The sequence below is a fragment of the Dryobates pubescens genome, chromosome 2, assembly GCF_014839835.1.
Source record: "Dryobates pubescens isolate bDryPub1 chromosome 2, bDryPub1.pri, whole genome shotgun sequence".
In the NCBI taxonomy this organism is placed as follows: domain Eukaryota; kingdom Metazoa; phylum Chordata; class Aves; order Piciformes; family Picidae; genus Dryobates; species Dryobates pubescens.
Genome location: NC_071613.1, coordinates 23,172,484 through 23,192,327, shown reverse-complemented (window position 1 = coordinate 23,192,327; position 19,844 = coordinate 23,172,484). Strand labels below are relative to the sequence as shown.

The 19,844-nt window shown below is 49.1% G+C and overlaps 1 protein-coding gene across 1 annotated transcript in view; it reads left to right on the top strand.

Moving 5' to 3' along the window:
• Positions 1 to 19,844, top strand: part of RBM44 (RNA binding motif protein 44) — a 44,490-nt gene that overhangs the window by 10,923 nt on the left and 13,723 nt on the right. Inside the window, 2 exon segments of the mRNA XM_054172918.1 lie at positions 257 to 453; positions 1,602 to 1,728. Coding sequence (XP_054028893.1) covers positions 257 to 453; positions 1,602 to 1,728 — 324 coding nt within the window.

Below are 19,844 nucleotides of genomic sequence, written 5' to 3'. Positions count from 1 at the left end.
GAAGATCAGTTGGAGGTACTTTTCTGTTTATCCAAATGTTAAATGTTTTGTTGTTCCCCATAGTTGGTTCAAGTGTTTCTCAGCAGGTTTCTCTAAGGTAGGAAGGTAATGCTTCAGTGAGCAAGACTTCTCTGCTACTGTCAGGGCATTTCTAGGCTGAAGTACACAACCCCCAGTTCTTGCATGCCGCTTAATTTTAGACAGGATGGTAGCTGCTGCAGTGTTCATAAATAACCAACACACTTGTGCTTTCCAGATAATCTGATTCTGAATAGTCTGTGGAAATTCCGTGTATCTTCTGAATACCAGGGAGGCACAGGGGAGGGCTTCGTTACAGAAAACCAGGCTCAGAGCTGGCAGTGCTGGTGGACACAGTTACATAATGCTGAGCTGCAGCAGAGTCATCTCGTGTCCGTTTTGACTCAGAAGCGTGTTGCGGACTGCAGAGTTCTGGTACAGCCAAATGTTTCCTTCAGCATGAAGCCCAGATGTTAATTTAGTAATTTTGTTCATGGCATTTTGTTGTCTCATATTCCAGTTTTGTTGCTGCAAGCAGAAACTGGGCTTCTAAATCCATTTTTTTTGCTGTCCCCTGGCCTGTTACAGTATAAAGCACACAGTCCCTGAGGCTTTTGGTTTGGGTTGATACAGGGGGAGGAAGAAACCTGGGGACTATACAGCCTTTCATATTTGTGGTGTTACCATACAGAAGAGCTCTGTGTTTTAAATACTCTTCTGGTAAATGAAGGAAAGGCAGCTTAGGTGTACGTGTCTGGTCGGGGGTGAGGGGGCTTATCATTGATTGACGTGGACAGGCTCACACTGTGATACTGCAACAACAAATTGTACATCGCTGTTGTCCATCTCCGTTGTACTTTGTTGCATTTGCTACTGCAAACGGCAGCCCTACTCACCTGTGAATAAAGTTAAAATTTCTTCTTCAGAAAGTTGTGTGGGTGTTTTACTGTTTTCAGGTCTCATCCATTCTCTCCCTCAGCAGAACTGCTGTAGGTAGCACTGTCAGAGCCCCAGCCTTATCTTTGAAAGCCAGATCTGTGAATGTGGCCTGAAGCTGCAGGTGAGGTCATGGCTTTGTTTTTACCCCTCTTCATATCAAGGTGAAAGCAGCTGTAGGCTTTCCTCCACCACATTTTTAATAGAAAAGCTGCCCTTTGTGTTCTCCAGGCCTGATTCTGTAGTTAGGTGGTGTTAATAGTTCAGAACTGGCTTTCTAGCATGCAAGTTGTTTTGTTGGGAAAGCAGCAATGGGTATGATATGAAACACGAAAGTTAGCACATTGAACTGTTCGTTCGCGTTTTCTTTGCTCTTCTCCCTTTGAAAGAGAGAGCCGATTAAAATGTGGGAGAACCAATCTGTGGGGCAGTGACCTCCTTACAGATGGAGCTCTCGCCCAATGGGATGATAATAACATACCATGATCCTGAATGCGCTCCTGAAGGACCCATGTGCAGGCAAGGAAAAACGCAGCTCTCAGCTGTAGGTGGAGCTCTACTAGCTCAGTAAGGATTTTCCGCTCGGTAAAACCCCACAAAACGTTTATTTTCCTCCGAAGATTGCATTACATCCTCTATGTTGATATTCTTACGTCCTGGAAAGCGGAGCAGAGCTGCGACGGGCTTGGGGGAGGATCCCACCCCGCAGGCGAGCTGGCTGCACGGCAGTGGAGATGGCTCTGCTCCCGCGGCGATTCCTCTGCTTCGTCCTGGGTAAGTGTGTGGATCCTCCGGGAGCAAACTTCCAGTGTCCTGCCTGGCACCGGCGCCCACCCGCTGCAGCAGCAGCAGCCTTCGGCTGAATGCCGATGCTGGTCAGGACGTGGGAAGTGCACTGGTACCGTGATGAACGAGTGGAGACTTGTACGGTGCTTGTAACCTGGATATCTGCGGCAAGAGGCTCTGAAGGGTCATGTATTGGTCCTCTCTACAAGAAGTGCCTTTGATTAAGGTTACTTGAAAGGGAAACTGCATACCCTCGTCCTAATGCTGATCTTCCATGTGTGCGCTTTGAGGACGCATGGATTTCCCTTGCCTCCCCTTCCTTCTCTTTCTTTCTCTTGCCTCCCTTTCCTTCTCTTGCCAGTTTCCTATTCTAAACCCTGGTGAATAATGCATTGAGCTGTGCTGCATGTAATGTCCTTAGTGGTACCATGTAATTAACTATTTACTCCTCTTTGCTGGTGGCTGTTTGCAGGGAGGAGAAAGCTATGGCTTAGACCAACTAAATTCTCTGGGCTTGGCTGTGGGGAAAGGCTCTGGGTCCCTGGCTGGGGGAGAGAGCAGTCCCGTGCAGAACCCTGTGATAGATTTTGCTGCCAATGAGCACTAATTTCTTCTTAGCTAGGATTTCTCTCTGCTCTGTTTCCCCAAGTCCTTTTGCCCTTTCCCTGTCCCCTCCTTCTCTTGCTTTGGGCATTATAACTTAACTTTTGGAAGCAAAGAGTGGGAGTTGGTGAGACTCCAGGCTGCCCTTTTCCATACTCCAGGCTGCCCTTTCCCATCTCCCATAAGCTTGGTCGCAGCAGGACGCCTGCCTCTGTGCAAGCCACTTAACTGATGACAGCTAATCATGGTATTGAGTAGCGTATGCAGTCGTCTTTTGCTGCATCCTCCCGAGATTTTTGGGCTCTTGAGCATGTTCTGCACTGCTAAAAAGAAAGAAAGAAAGAAAGAAACAAGCAACCCACAAATCAATAGAACAACCTGTCTGTGTCTTTCTGCTTTCTGGCCCTGCACACAGGGCTGCTCTGAAATTGCACTGACAGCTGAGAAAGCCCAGAAGTTATGATGGAGTCATAAATTTTGAGGCTGCTGATGTATTTGAGGAAGCAGGTGTTTTAAAATGAAAAGAAGTTGTGGTTTGGTTGGTTTTTTTAAAGGGAAATATTAAAGGGCGGGGGGCAGGGAGAGGAGGGCAGAAAGCTCTTCTAACAGGTGTGCTAGGACCTTGCTCATGAGCACTGAGGGGCAGACAAACCTGGAGTGCTTCTGCTCAGCACCAGATCTTAATACCGATGTGAGGAGCGTCAGCTTTGTTCCTGTAGCTTGTGCCACACACCCACCATGGCAGAGTCTCTCTGGACAGGCAGCAGGCAGGGAGGATGAGCTTTACAGTCGTGTGTTGGCATTTTTAGCCAACACCACTGTTTCATGTTGGGACATGCTCACAGACGGCTGCTTTTGTCATTAAAACGCCTTCCCTTGCTGATTTTTGAGAGCTTTATAAACGTTGAGCCCTGAGTGGTGGCTTATGATGCTCTTCTCTCCAGATCCATATTTCTGGAGCTGTGTCTGGTCCTAGAGACTGCCCACCCTGAGCCCAGGGCCCTTTGCCAAGCGTGGTTGTACCCCTTGCTGCGTTTGGCTGCGGTTTGCCGCCGCAGCCCACAGCAGGATGAAGAAGTGGCATGGGGAGGCCGTCTTTCCATTTCAGAAGTAGATAATGTTTGAGATGCCCAGATAGCATCCAGAGTAAAACAGAGGGAGCAAAGTTAAGGCTGGTAGTGTTTTGTTGTGCCTTCAATGAGTTGGTCATTTCTGCTTCAAGGGAGAGCACAGCATCTTCTGCCACCAGTTGGGACCATCCTCCTGCCCTGTTGACCACAGCTTCGGTAAGACTTACTGGCAGTGGGGACTGAACTCCTGGCCTAAAGCAGTGTGTGATCTGTCCTGCCTGATTGGAGCCTTTTTCAGGGTAGTTCAAAGCTGTTGACTCCCAAATTTGCACATGGTCTGGGCCACAAGAGGATGACACAGTCCTTTTCCTGCCAGTGTAACTCCCAAGCTGTACCGGGGGGTCTAGGTCCTGATGAGATCAGCTGAGCTTTCCTCCTGTGCAAGAAAAGCTTTTTTGTTAGAGCTCAAGCTTTAACTTTGCCACTGGCTGCAGACTCCTTGAAGAGCAGAGACGGCTGAGGTATCAGCTTCCTCAGAATACCCTAGTTTCATTCAGCAAGCCTAAGATGCAGCTGTATCCCAAGCTCTCCAATTCCATCAGAGGTAAAATTAGGGATTTTTTTCCTCCGTTTTGGCTGCGGTTGCCTGTAGAGGCTGCTCAGAGAGGAGGAAATGAGCCATGCTCTCACTCATTTTCAACTGGAGCAGTGATGATTAGTACCACAATCTGCAGCCTGATTTCAGTGTTTAAGGGGTTACCTGAGGGCTGGATCTCACAAGGAGACTTGTAATTGCTGGTGATGATGGGTGAAGTGAGATTATGGCTTGGGAGCCAGGTCAAGGTTGCACAACTGAGAGTTTACAGGGAACCCCTGTTATTTCTGCTGCTAAACCCCAGGCAGGTTTGCTGAGAGACAGATCAACACCAATGGCACTTCTGCATACTGGAGCATGATTCAGGGATGTGCCAGGAGCCTCTAGTGTGCCTGGGGATGCTGGCTGGTGTGAGAAGGGCCAGGTGATGCCTCTCACAAATGTGCTAGTGGACGGCTGGAGAACCTCTGAAGATGGATGTTCCCTACACAAGCGTTTCCTGTACTGCTTCTGTTTGCACACAGTGCTGTGCTGCTTTGATTTCTTTTGGGTTTAGATAGCTGTATTATTGAAAGAGATAAGAGGGAACTGCAAGACCAGTAAAGCATTAATATCACATTTGATTCCCTGAACCTTCTGTCTGTGCTGTCCAGCACTGTTTGTGCATGTTCTACAGGAAATCATGCTTTCTTAAAAACAAAAACACTTATTGACACTATTTATGGGCTCCCCTGGAAATTACAAGAGCTTTTGTATCCTCTGTTCAGCTGCTCAGAGCTCTGAAGTCAGAAGGAAAGGTGGCAACTTAAACCTTTGAAGTTCTTTGGAGTGGTTTAGGTTGTCTTAACTTTCTGCATATAAATATAACAACTGTGATGCCTGGACTTTGGACCAAGCTGCCTCTGGAAAAGGAGGTGGCAGTGAGAGGAGTTCAAGAAGGACATTGAGACACTTGAACGTGTCCAGAGAAGGGCAACGAGGCTGGGGAGAGGCCTTGAGCACAGCCCTGTGAGGAGAGGCTGAGGGAGCTGGGGTTGCTTAGCCTGCAGAAGAGGAGGCTCAGGGGAGACCTTATTGCTGTCTACAACTACCTGAAGGGAGGTTGTGGTGAGGAGGGAGTTGGTCTCTTCTCCCAGGCAACCAGCACCAGAACAAGGGGACACAGTCTCAAGCTGTGCCAGGGGAAGTTTAGGCTCGAGGTGAAGAGAAAGTTCTTCACTGGGAGAGTTGTTCACCATTGGAATATGCTGCCCAGGGAGGTGGTGGAGTCACCATCCCTGGAGGTGTTCAAGAGAGGATTGGATGTGGCACTTGGTGCCATGGTTTAGTAGTCATGAGGTGTTGGGTAACAGTTTGGACTTGATGATCTTTGAGGTCTCTTCCAACCTTGGTGATTCTGTGATGCTGTGGGTTTTCTGTATTTGCCTGCATGCCTGCATATTCTCTTTACCTTGTAGCCATCTTTAAACCGTTATACATTTTACCTTAACACCACCAATCAGGGCTTTGCAAGCTGTAGTCAAATCATCACTTGAATTTCCCAAGCTCAAAAATAACAGTAATAGGAAAAGATTCACACTAAAAGTAAAAAGATAGGGAAACTTCTGCCTGTGAGCAGGAGCAGCTTGGTGGCTGCACTGCTATCACAAAATTTTGTAGCACTTTAGGGTTATTTCTGTCTTCCTTCCTTTCTTTCATTAAAATACTGAGTCTGTCTTTAGAGACTAATTGAAGGCTCCCCCATTTCTGGGTAAATCCTCTGAAATATTTAGCATGTGTCATGTTAGAGAACCCTGACAGTAAACGTTCCTCCTCCCTTTCACAGCCTCTCTGAGAAGGAAAGGACTTGAGGCTTCCTGTGCATTAGAAGAAAAGCTTGCAAATAGTGAAACATAAATTGCTGCCACCATGTAATTCCACATCCTGCTCCCGTAAGTGTCAGCTCTATTGCCTCAGAAACTGGTGGCATGTGGCTTTGATCGGCTGGCTGCAGCCTGTGTTATCTGGTCAGGAAGCCACTTGGCTTGGAGAAATTGAATTGCATTTATTAACTCTGGAATGCTATTGAATTAAACAGCCGTTAAGCACCGACACTGTAATTTCGTATTTGTAATGACCCTGGAGGTTGTGGGTAATGAAAATATAAATGCCATGACCTGGAATGAAATTAGAGCCCTCATAATCACTAAAAATGGGGTTGGCGTCCTTCATGGTTTCAAAGGGCTGGAAATCAATGTTGGGTAGTTAGAGATACAGAGGTCTTGGAAACCTGCGGATGGAAATATGGAGTTACTGCTCTGCTGTAGCAGAGGTTCTTCTGCCTCCCCAACAGACTATAAAGTCTAGCTCCATTGGTATTAGCAGGCAGGTTTGGAGGAGGTTCCGGCCCCACAGCAGTGGTTGTAGTCACAGCCCTTGCCAACACAAACCCTGCACTGAGCAAGGACTGAAAGCATGGGGCAGCACTGGGTTTGAAGGAGAGAAGAATTAAAGGGGGATATGCAGCATGTTTTGACTTGCTCAAATAGCTAAATGCCTTTTTCTCTTCTGAAAGATAATTATAGCTGGGGTTTGCTGGGCAGATTCCCACTGTGAATAGGTGGGAACCAGGGAATCTGGGAATCCCGAGCCTGGGGTGCTGTTGCTCTGCCCTTCTGCTGGTGTGTAGCTGCCTATGAGCTCTCTGCTTTTGATCGTCAAGTCCAGTAATGAAGCTGCTTAATGGTTTGGGTCCTTTGCCTCTGCGTTTCTACAACGTGAGCCTTTGAGGATTTAAACCCACAGGCTGACACCTCTGCAAGGCATTCCAGCAGGCCGCTGCACTGGGAAACAGGCAGCAGCCTGGGTGAAAAGCTTTGGCAGTGCTGGGTTTCAGCCAAGGGCAGGGTGAGATCTGCCTGGGCTTTTCCTGTGTCCTTTGGGCGATGTTTGCTGGGACAATCTCAGCACTCTGCGTGGGTCAGTGGCAGAGAAGTGCCATCTCTGTGTGTTCTCAGCTGGAAGAAAAGAAAACTGCATTGAGGAACCTCTGCTTAAAAGGAAAAGAAATTATTCCTGGGCTGCTCCTGTGGCCCAGCAACAGATTTTAGTCTGGAAGCTGTGTGTGGAAAGTATTTATTCAAGCTGCTGTTCTTCACAGCCTGTGATGAAGGCACCAGCAGGACAGAACATCTATTTATTTTGCTTTTCTCCCCAACAAATTTTTACATTCCTTTATTATGTGCTTCTTTATAGGCAATCTGTTTGAGTGTATAACATTTGCCTGGACCAAATTTCTTTATCTCAAAGGCAGTGCAATAGAATGGTTCATAGTCCCTCGTACCAGAACAGGCCGTGTCTAACACACACAGAGCTGTGGAAACCTGAGCCAAGGATTCAAGCACGTTGTCTCTAAACCCATGCCAGGCACTTTTAACCTTGGTGTTAGTTTGCCTGTTCTTATTATAGCCTCCATCAACTGAAATAGGAAAAAATAGTCTGGGGGCAGGGGGAGAAGAGTGCATTTGCCTTTAGCATGTTCTTGAGATCTTGAGCGTGGTAGCCACTTATTTCTCCCTGATTTTCTTCAACAAGGCTAGTACAGCTTTGAGACCCAGCCAGCATCTGGCCTCTTTTGACATCCCATGTTTTGTTGCTCTTCTAAAAATAATTCTAAAGCATAGGTCTAATGCCAGGTTAAGGTGTAGGGATGACAATGCTGGAAAATTTGTGTCCTCCCCTGATAAGCAAGGGAGATGCAGCTGTTTCCTGGGGCTGACATCCCTTCAGTCTCTGGAAGCTGCTGCTGCCCTCCCCGGGCTGTTTGAAATGGTGCAGAATTAAATGGAGATCCTCGGTTTGGTTCATCTAGGTCAGTGAGTGGGTATTTGGTGATGGTAGTGGTCAGGCCCAGTTTCAACTGGGAGTCGGTGAAGTCACTGTAGTCAGAGCTGTAGCATCCCAGACCTCCAGCATATCTACAACCTGTGGTTTTTCCTCCATTAATTTGATCAAGGCAGGTTATTTTTAAAAAGACCCTGTTATTCATTAAGGGTATAATTAAAACTAACTACTCGTGGCAGAATTTTCCTCCTCTTGATTTGCAGTCAGCCAGTAGCTGGTTTTTACCACGCCTGGGCTTTCATTCCCTTTCTCCTTTGCCTCTTCTCAGCTGGTTTTGATTTTACTTTACTTACTAAATGATTTTGGTAGTGGAAAGGAAAGTATTTGTCATTCTGCCTATGCAGAATCAAGGCTAGGGACATGCGAGGTAAGTCCTGTTCCTGGAAATCTGCTTGGCAGCCACTGATGGCTGACAAGGACATACCATAACTCAGGCTGCTACAGCTGGAAACTGAGACAAGGGGAGAAACTGGATGAGGGTCCCGGCTCTTTCAACAGCCTATTCAATGCATTTAGCGGTTAGTAGTATTTAATAGCAATACTAGATGGCAAAAATGGAGCCCCAGCTAACCACCAACTGTCCTGCACTGGGCCATGTGTTGCTTTGATTTTGAATTTGAATTATAATCCTATATGCTGCATCTGAAAGGAGCCCTTATGAGGAAACCTGTATCAGAATGGCATTAAACCTGGCGTGAGATTTAACACATCCAAGTGCCGGGTTCTGCACACTGGCCGCAACAACCCCATGCAGTGCTACAGGCTGGGGTCAGAGTGGCTGGAGAGCAGCCAGGCAGAAAGAGACCTGGGGCTACTGGTTGACAGTAGGCTGAACATGAGCCAGCAGTGTGCCCAGGTGGCCAAGAAGGCCAATGGTATACTGGCCTGCATCAGAAATAGTGTGGCCAGCAGGAGCAGGGAGGTCATTGTGCCCCTGTACTCAGCACTGGTTAGGCCACACCTTGAGTCCTGTGTCCAGTTATGGGCCCCTCAGTTTAGGAAAGATGTTGACTTGCTGGAACGTGTCCAGAGAAGGGCAACAAAGCTGGGGAGGGGTTTGGAGGAGAATCTGAAGAGAGGCTGAGGGAGCTGGGGTTGCTTAGCCTGGAGAAGAGGAGGCTCAGGCGGGATCTTGTTGCTGTCTACAACTACCTGAAGGGAGGTTGTAGCCAGGTGGAGGTTGGTCTCTTCCCCAGGCAACCAGCACCAGAACAAGAGGACACAGTCTCAAGCTGTACCAGGGGAGGTTCAGACTGGATGTTAGGAAGAAATTCTTCACAGAAAGAGTAATTTGCTATTGGAATGGGTTGCCCAGGGAGGTGGTGGAGTCACCATCACTGGAAGTGTTTAACAAGAGACTGGATGAGGCACTTAGTTGTATGGTTTAGTTGATTAGATGGTGTTGGGTGATAGGTTGGACTTCATGCTCTCAAAGGTCTTTTCCAACCTGGTTGACTCTGTATTCTGTATCAGAATGACATTGGGGAGGGTGTGGCTGTTACATTGTAGGTTCAAGGAAAGTTGCTTTCTGCGGTGTTCCATAGAACATTGAATTTGAAAGATGAATTACATGGGGCAGGAGTATCTGTACTACGAAAACATCTCCTGAGCATGGAAGGCATCCAGCTGAAGAGGCTGGATAAACTGTTTTCTGAGGGTTTGTTGAGGCAATCACTTGATGCTTTTGTGAGTCACTGCATCTTGCAGTAGTTTAGTGCTTTGGAAGCCTTACACCATCCCATAGAACTTCCATGTTGCTTACGTCCCTCAGACCCTCAGAAAACTAATCACTTTCATATTTAGAACTGGCGTCATGCTCTCCACCCAGAACTTAAATGCCTTTAATCTGATTTATTAACTCAGTGGAAGAATGAGAGGCTTCATCCAATGGGACCCTGCTCCTGGAATGGTTATTCTCCTTCCTCTCATTACACAAAGCAAAATAAATGGACAGCTTTTTTCCCCCACCATCACTGATGAGATGGATACTTTGCACACAGCTGAACATAATTGTGAAACTCCAAAGGATATCTGAGGTTTTAATTTTGGCATCCTGTTGTGCCTGTGAAGGAACTGAGAGATTTATCCGTCCAGCTGATACGCTGCTGACTTACAGTCATTTAGTTTTACACTGGCATGGGGGTGTTTGAGTTTTTGCCATCATTTTATTGTCATCTCAAGCATTGCAAGAAGGCACAAAATAAACTGCCTAAAAATAACTGCCAGTGAATTATTTGTTGAAGTTGAGAGAGGAGCCAGCTGCCTGTCTGGGGGCTTTTTTTACTTCTTATTTTTTTTTAAACAGGTGCCAAATCAAGCTGATAAGGCAGGACACTTCCAGCCAGTGGACCTGATGGTATTTGTATTAATTGGTGGTTGGAGTTCCCACTCAAGCCCAGCTGTGAGTTGGGGGAGTAGAGTGGCACTGGTCACCTAGGGGTGGGGAGGGTGGCAAGGCAGGAGCTCTGTCAAGCAGGAAGTGGTCACTTTATTGGCAGAGGTGGCCAGGTGAAATTGTAAAATTGTAGAATGGGTTGGAAGGGACCTTTAAAAGGTCACAGAGTCCAACCCTCCTGCAGACAGTGGGGTCATGTTTAACTAGAGCAGGTTGCTCAGAGCCTTTTTCAACCTGACCTTGAATATTTCCAGGGATGGGGCTTCTACCAGCTCTTGGGGCAACCTGGGCCAGCGCTTCACCAGCCTCACTGTAAAAAAGATTAATACTGAAAGGCTGTAATAAGATCCCCTCAGAGCCCTCTTCTCCAGGCTGAACAACTCCATCTCTCTCAGTCTGTCCTCACAGCAGATGGCTTCCAGAGCTCTGATGATTTTTGTGTCCTCCTCTAGACCTGCTGCAACAGCTTCTGTGCTGAAGACTCCAGAGCTGGACACAGCACTGCAGGTGGGATCTCACCAGAGCAGAGCAGCTGCTTTCGGTGCAGCCTGGGCTACAGCTGGCTTCTGGGCTGTGAGAACACATTGCCAACTAACATCTAGCTTTTCACCCACTGGTGTTCCCAGAGTCCTTCTCCACTGGTCTGCTCTCAATCATTTCATCCCACAGCCTGTATTGTTGCTGGTAGTTGCCTCAACCCATGTGCAGGTCCTTGCACCTAGACTTGTTGAACCTTATGAGCTTCACACAGGGCCACTTCTCAAGCTTGGGTAGGCTTGCCTGGATAGTCTGAAGGCTGTAGCAGTTTTCATCTCAGTCTCCCAAATTATTTTCCTTCCTGCAGAGCTGCCACCCTGTGTAGAAGGAAGACACCCCCCACACACACCAATGCCCAAGAAGAAAAGTGCTTCAGGCCAGATCCCTTGTCCCACGGGAAAGATTTTTCACAGTAGGGAAGGCGAGTGCAGGTCCTCAGAAGTATGGGCAGGGAAATCTCTGTTATTATGTGGTCCCTTTGGCAGACAGCAAGAGCCAGGGCAGGGCAAGGAGGTGTCACACTGTGAAGAGAGACAAAGGCAAAGACTTCTGGACTCTTGTACTGGCCCTAATTAGGGACCTAGCTGTGGAGTTGATGGCTGGGCTTGAGAGAATGTGCTGCTGCCCTGCTCCTTGTGCTGCCACAGAGGCAGGGTGGCAGAGTGGGGATCCGAGCTGTTCCTTTGCCTCTCTGGGGAAAAGAAGTCTTCATGCTTGGGTGCAGCTGCTTTGGTAAAACCTGGTGCCTGGTACTGTTTCAGAGCAAGCCTGAGGTGATGCATTTGTCCAACGACCCTTGGGCTGCCAAAAAAAGCAGCAGGGGTGTAGTGGATGGTAGTGCCCTGGTGCTGTGTGCCCTGTTTGCACAAGGAGGGGACCAAGGAATGCAGTGTGCAGGTATGGAGCTGTCACAGGAACTGGGCTGGCATTTGTGCTGAGAGCTGCGTGCAGGTGCTGGGGGGCAGCTGAGCCGGAGCCGATGCTCGTTTCCCATCTGCTTGTTTCCGTTTGACCTTCTCCTGTTACCGCCTTTTACTGTAAATAAGTCTTCATGCTTGGTGATGTTTATCCCCAGGAAGTGTTCCTGGAGCATCTCTGTGTTACCTCCAGCCTGGCACAGCTCTTGTGCTGGCTCTGCTTCTGGGGGACTCCTGGGGATACTCCTCTGGAAGCAGTGGGGGATGGTGCTGGCAGGACCACAGTGTGCCCTTCAGACCCACCACTCCTCCTGACAGTGTGGAAGCCTTTGGCCTGGTTAGAGAGCATCTGCCACCTGAGCTTTCCACATGGCCAGGTTCCTAACAGGGGAATGTCCCCAGCCTGACCAAGCAGGGACTTTCTCTACTAGTTCTCTATTTAGGTACCCTCTGTCTTCCAAGCCATCAAAGTTTTACTGACCCTCTCCATTGCTCATGCCCCTGGCATGGCACTTAGCTGTGGGACTTAATGGAATTGGCTGGCAAGTATTTATGTTGCCCGAGGCTGTTCTGTGAGCAAGCCTGGGTGGAGGGAGATGCAGTACATGGACTTGAGGACCCGTGGCGATGCTCTGCCCTGGAACTGCAGCTCCTGCAGATCGCTCCCCAGAGATGCATAAGCAAAGCCACAAGGGCATGGGTGTTTTCCAGAGGAATAGCTGATTTCCTAAAATAGAGCTTCCCTAGCCTTGTCTCTTTGCATTTAACAGTTTTTCCCCTGCCTGAGTGACTTCTCTCCCTTTGAAATTTCCTGGGTCCTTTGGAAGCTTTACCTGTCAGGGAAAATATGAGGTAAGCCCTCCACTTGCAGACCTTGCTGGGGAGCTCCAGCTGTGTTTCATAGCCACATCTATACCATGCATACAAATGGCTCCATTTAAGTAGGAGCCAGGATAGTTTCCTTCTGCTTCTCCATCTGCAGCCCCTCCCATCCAGGGAAGAGAGAAGGCAGAGAGCTTCCCAAAGCAAGTGGTGGCAGCATGTCCACAACATCCTGGGATCAACCCTCCCAGGTGCCAGGAGAAAGGCAGATGTTCCACTCACCTCCCAGCATCTGCTCTGCTTCTGGAGTCCTTGCTGCCCAGCAACTTAATGGCCTGTTGAAAAATCCCTGCTCCCTTTCAGGATCCCCCCCCCCCCAGATCCTCTGAACTCCCTCTTAGTTTACATACTGAGTGGCTATGTTGGGAAGGAAAAGTCTGCAGACTAAGGAACAGAGTCACAACATGCCAAGTGAAGAAGCGTGCAGCAGACAGGGAAGGCAGAGGCTTCCTGGTCTGGGGACCTGAGGATACTCCAGAAGCATCAAGGAGCAGGTCTGGGACAGAGCAACTCTCTGAACTGATGCTGCCAGGATGAGAAGTGCCCTGCTTGCATTAAACAGGATGGTGAGTGACTACTTTGTGTGATCAATGAGTCCTGAGATCCCCAGGTGGTGTGCTTGGGGGCTGCTAGTGCTAGCATAGGCTCTTCCCACAGGCTCACCTGCCACCAGCCACACACCTGCATCCCTACAGCGAGGACTTCAAACACATTCATGAGTTTTTGAGGTCTCTAAACGGGATGGGTGCAGGGAGCATGGTGTTTTGCTGTGGTGAAGGCAGCAGCACCTTGTTCAAGAAATGGATTAATAAATGAAACCTTTGAGAGGCTGCATATCATCCATTTTCCTTGACCCAACTTATTTTGTCAGAGGTGGCAGCAGGTTAGCTCTGGCAGCATCAGGCCTGGTGGGTAGGTGGCTGTGGGCTCTTTTTCTGCCTGTTAAATAACAGTTACAGATTTTCTGCATTTACAAGTGCTTTGCAGAACAGGCCAAGATGATGATCACAGAATCTCAGAATGTTAGGGGCTGGCAGGGACCTCAAAAGATCATCTAGTCCAACCCCCCTGCCAGAGCAGGGTCCCCTGTACCAGATCGCACAGGAACGCATCCAGGTGGGTTTTGAATCTCTCCAGAGAGGGACACATCTTCATGTGTTGTATTTCAACATGGGTCTGGTCCTCACCCACAGTTGAGGAAAGTGAGATACCTGGAGTTAAAAGCTGTTTCTCAGGCCAGGACAACACGTTGAGCAGGGAGGCTGTGCCTGGGAAGAGCAGAGAAGAGCAGAGAACCCTGTGCCCCACATTGTCCTTTTACCATGTTTGCTGGGCTTGGGAGGAAAAGCTCTCTGGAGCTGTAATGCAATAATCCTCTAATCTGGACTACAAAATCACCACAAGGAGATGCTAAAAGCCTCCATGGATTCTCTCCTGCAATGGGCTAGTAGTGAGAGGGAAAGATGCTGGAGATGAAATATTGCCAAGTTTGGGAGAAAAGAGACCAGAGTATCATGGAATCATAGAATAGAATCATAGAATCAACAAGGTTGGAAAAGACCTCAAAGATCACCAAGTCCAACCTGTCACCCAAGACCTCATGACTACTAGACTGTGGCACCAAGTGCCACGTCCAATCCCCTCTTCAACACCTCCAGGGACGGTGACTCCACCACCTCCCTGGGCAGCCCATTCCAATGGCTAAAAACTCTCTCTGTGAAGAACTTTCTCCTCACCTCCAGCTTGAGACTGTGTCCCCTTGTTCTGGTGCTGGTTGCCTGGGAGAAGAGACCAACTCCGTCCTGGCCACAACCACCCTTCAGGTAGTTGTGGACAGCAATAAGGTCTCCCCTGAGCCTCCTCTCCTCCGGGCTAAACAATCCCAGCTCCCTCAGCCTCTCCTCATAGGGCTGGTGCTCAAGGCCTCTCACCAGCCTCATTGCCCTTCTCTGGCCACGTTCAAGTGTCTCAATGTCCTTCTTAAACTGAGGGGCCCAGAGCTGGACACAGTACTCAAGGTGTGGACTAACCACTGCAGAGTCCAGGGGCACAATGACTTCCCTGCTCCTGCTGGCCACACTATTCTTGATGCAGGCTAGGATGCCATTGGCCTTCTTGGCCACCTGGGCACAGTGCTGGCTCATGTTCAGCCAGCTGTCAATCAGCACCCCCAGGTCCCTTTCTGCCTGGCTGCTCTCCAGCCACTCTGACCCCAGAGGACTGGCTTGTGGAAAGGTTGGGCAGAGCCTTCATAGGAAGGGATAAGGATAGGGTTGGGCATGAGGATGGAAATAGAAGTGGATGGAATAAGGTAGAGGATGGGAATGTGCTGGTGGTGGAGCAGCTTGGGTAGGCTACTTGAGAAGGCGTTGGGTCTCCATCTCCCCTAAGATCACTTGTGGAGTTTTTGTGCTGGTCCATTTCAGTTCCCAAGCTGCTGCAAAGCCCTGACAGCCCCAGGAGCTGCTGTCAGATCCCAGCAGCCTGGGGCAGGTGCCACTGCCCCCAGCCTGACCCAGCCAGGCACGGATGAGAGGCTTTAAAAATACATCCCCAGTGCAAAACCAGAACAGGAATAGCCCAGAGGGGTCATCTGACTGAGGGGGCACATCCCACGCTGTCAGCAAGCAGAGATGTTAGTGGATGGCTCTCTCCTTTCTGACAGAGAAATAGCATTGAGCCAGCCACCCAACACCAACATCTGCAGCTCCAGCTGAAGGGGCTCATGTGTTTGCTAAGCACAAGCTTCATTCTTTCCTGGTGAACCAAGGGAAGTGTTTGCAAGCTCTGAAGTCTTTGCTGAGCTGGTGGCTTCCTGAAGCAGTCCCAGCAGTAGATATATTTTTAAGCAGAGGGTGCCAGGCCGCATCTGGGGGGTTATGAGTCTGTGGATACTAGAACAGTAGTCATGCTTCTCTTCCTGCTTCTCCCTAACTGGCATGGGTGACTTCCCCTCTCTTGTTTCGTGGCATGAGGTTTCTTGCACAAGACCTGAGCTTCCTGCTAGGTTATGTAGTGGTTTGATTTTTTAAGCCCTATCCAGAGCCGTACCTCATGAAGGTCTTTAGAACCAGGCACAGAAGATGCTCCTCAAGTGGGTGAGATGCAGAGGAGGTCGATCCTCAATGGCAGGATTGTAGCTCTGTTGGTACAGCCTCTGTTTTGGGGAGAGCATCTGACTTTCAGCTACTACCATGGGGGCCAGTGGCTCCCTACAAAGCAACAGGCTGGAAATACTGCTGTGCCAAATCTGACTCTGTCTGGGGAGCACAAAATTTGGCTTAGGTGTGGATACACAGAGACAGGCAGTCAGGGAGGTCCTCAGGGCAGGTTTGCAGCAACACTGGCAGTCCTATGTTGATAGTTTGCAGGCAGCAGGCAGAGCTCAGCCCAGCCCTTTACGTGCGAGCGCTGCTGGGAGCAGTGAGTTTATTTTTAGCCCTGTGAGCACTTACTCCATTCCCTACAAAACCATCTGCTGCCTCCAACGAGGCTGGTTTGATGGCTTTGAGTCAACAAAGCAACCCCCTGCCAGAGTTTTCTGTGTGTTGGTCACAAACCGGGATGTTTGTCACACGCATCTTCTGCCTTTTGCCGCTATGTCCTGTCCCTGCTCTCCCACGCGTGCTTTGGATACAAAGTTTTGGGCTGGGTCTGACCCTTCCCTCAGCTTTATGCTTCAGTCTGGGAAGGGCACTGGGGTGCTGGGAGAGGCCTTGCTCTAGCACAACCCACAGAGGCTCCCACGGGTTCATCAGCCCCTTTGCTGGGAATACTAGATGCTCAACAGGCTTCAGATGAAAACTGAAGCTTAATTACTAATTAGCAGTGGATGTGGTGGCTACAGTGAGCGAAGGCAAACATGCTGAGAAATGCATTTGGTGAAGACTGGCTCAGATGGTCTGCTTGCAGATGTGGGTCCCAAAATGAAGTGTTGAAAAGCAACATAAGGCAACCTGAGGCTGATGAAAGTGTGCTCCCCAACTATACAGTGGCTTCCAAGGCTTCTCAGGCCTATGCCTGCAGAATCTCTCTGCTCAAAACCTGCTCTCCCCAAGCCATGTGGTACCTCCAGTGGAGACAGAGCTGTGGTCCCCACTTAAGGCTTTTGTCTTCACAACAAGTGGCCCAGTAAGGACAGCTGTGAGTCCAAGATGGCCAGGCGATGCTGGCTGCAAGAGAGTGGGACAAATGAGGTTTGGGTTAAACACAAGTGACCATCTCCTCCTCAGCATCATTCCCAACAGGTGTGTACCTGGTTTGGCAGCACACAGCACTTGTGTCCAGCTGGGATTTACCTGGTTTCATCTCACAGGTTCATACCTGCTGGGGCAAGATCTATCCTGCTGGATGGGGACGTGGCAGAGGCAGGGCTGGAAGTACACACAGCAAATGAGCTCCAGATTTCCAGCTTTAGCTGGGTTTTATTTTGCAGCCGGGTCCAAGCCACAGGGCTTGTTCTCAATAAAACAGAGTAAACAACCAGACCAAAAAGGAGAGGAAACCAGACTGTTTTCATCATAAGCTTGCTGAGACACCTAATCATCTCATGGAGGGGGTCACAGCATTTGGGAGAAGCTCAGGAGAGGATACTGGGAAGATTGTTCTTTGAGGTTTGGTGGTTCTCAGGCTTGGCTATATGTGGCTTGTTCATTGCCAGCCCTTTTGTGACTGTCACTTTGCAATCATCTGTCATCTTTTGGGCTTTAATGAGGCCTCTCAACTTTTAGAGGAATAACTGGATATTTTCTGCTCTTTGCTATGAAGTTCTGAATGGTTTCCAAAAAAAACCCCTTGCCAGTCCAGCTGCAGCCAGGATGGTCTGGGCTTCCTCCTTGGATGATACTCCAAATGGTTGGGTGCAGTCCAGGTGCTGGGTAAGGAGCCTTCAGCTGCAGGAGGCACCTGACTGATGGCTTAGGGCTAACCCTCAGTAGCCTGAACACTGTTAGGTGTTTCATGGGATGCTTCAGGACATCAATCCCAGGGCAAACAAGGATCTGGGATGCCTGAGAAAACCTTCCTTCTAATTATCTCCTCATGACCTCTCTCCAAATGTTCCCTGTGAGGAGGCAAATTAAGGATCCCTAAAGTTCCATCTTTTAATCAGCAGGGAAGGGCATTCATCAACAGTTGTGCAGGTATCATGCCGAGATAAACGCCACATTGGATGGTGCCTCCTTCAGAAGGAGCCTTTGCCTGCAGAAGGCAGCACACACACATGCTGCAAGAATGAACTTTGGGTGGCTCATAGTGGCATCAGCTGTATGGCCACATAGGCTGGATAGACCTGGGAAGATGGAGATAAGCTACTGCTCCATGTCTAGGTGGCACTGAAAGACCGAGTGGGGCTTTGGAGGTACCACGTGGCTCTGTTAGGATGTTCTCAGGAGATCTCTGTGCAGCTACTGATGTTCTTTTCCCCAAAGGAACAGGGGACACATGAGCAAGGAGCTCTTGGAGGCAGCTCTGCCTCTGTACTGTCAGGTTTTGGAGCACATTTATTCAGCAGCTCCTTACAGCCTTCACGAGTGGATGCTGCCAAGCACAGGGACGTGACCGCTCCATGGCTCAGTTATTCACAGCTCACTGCAGCTGACTTGTGATACCTCTGTCAGCAGAGCTGAGCAGGGAAGGAAAACCTTCTGGAATAAGAACCAGGAGATAGGAAAATCCCTCACTGCTTTTTTGTGCCCCTGGTCATTGCAAACCCTGCACCCATCCCTGCCTGAAGTGTTGATAAATGTGCCTTTGGGGGAAATCCAAGGAGCAGCAGGGAAATATCTGTGGGGTTAGATGGGAACCATGTGGAAACATGGCAGAAGGTTCTCCTCTCTTTGACCTCAAAATGTGCATTTAAAGCTAAGGCAAGTTCTCCCTGGCCAGCTGAAAACAGAAGAGCTTTTTGACATCGCTGTGCCCAGCTTTAACACAATGGGCTCTATTGAGCCTTGCTCCACTTGGATGCTCTTTGCCTCTCACGTATAAAACAAAAGAGCCCTTTGCAACCTTAAAAGTCAAATGTCCTTGTGAAATGTCTTGGACATTGGCTGATGGATCTGCTTTCCCCAGTTCTCTGGGGAAAAGGATTTACAGACAGACCCCATGTGTAGATGTGGGAGATGGGTGGGTAGAAACACCATCCTAGGAGTATGATGTCTACACTGCTTCTTGGGGTTGCCAAGCCAAGCCTTGGGTATTGGCATCTGCAATGGTCACTGCTGCAGAAGTCCTTGTGGGGAAGAAGGAACTCCTGCAGAACGTTGCAAAGAGCTGCCAGAGTGGAAGGAAGGTCTGCAAAGGACTTTCAGAGCTGCAACAGGAGGCAGGAACAACACATGAGTGTACAAGTCACATACTTGGCAATGACAAAGCTTGTGCTCTTTCTCCTGCCTGCCCACACCTGTATTCTGCCCACCACCATGTCCAAACCATCAGTGTCTTTTCAGCTGCTTTGATTGGCAACTGCAGAGAGCGCCTTGGGTTTACATTTTCACTTGGTTTGGGTTGGGGTTTTTTTCCTTTCTTTTTATAGTAGGACTCATTTTCATGCTGCCTACCAGATAGAGAGAGCTTGCAGCCACTCAAGCTGGCTTTGCAGCCGCTTTGCAGTTTTCAGTTGCTTCATCCCCATGGTTTATTTAGTGTTTCTCATCCCTCCACCCAAAGTGGAGCTGCCTATTAAGGTGTTTTCCTCAAGGTCCATCCTGCAGGAGCATCTGTGTGGTCATCAGGAAATGTTTGGGCATCTCTAAGGGTGGTTGTTTTTGTGGTAGCCGAGCTGTCTCTAGGCTCATTCATGTTAATTGGGAGAAGGGAAAAGCAAAGCCAGGCAAAAGGCAGCCTGACCATGCTCAGTTAACTTCTGCTTCTCTTTCTTTCTGTGCTGCATCACTTTGCTGCTGAGTTTCTTAAAGTGGCTTTGTCTTCCACAATCTCTCTCCTTACTTTGCGTGCCTTGCTCATTTCTGCCTGCTTCCATTTCCTCCTTTGCTCCTCGATCCCCTTGGCCACTCGTCTGCCTGTATTTTAACCTCTTCACTTCCCCCACTTTCCTTCCCCCCCATGCAGATCACTCCTGCTCCCTGCTCAATGTGTTCACTGACAGCATTTTCTCTGCAGGCTCTTTATCCAGAAACGTGATGGGTGTGATGTTTGAAGAGTGCTTGTCCTTGACAGTCTGGTGACCTCTTGAGGTGCCACCTGAACCTCCCTCAGTTGCT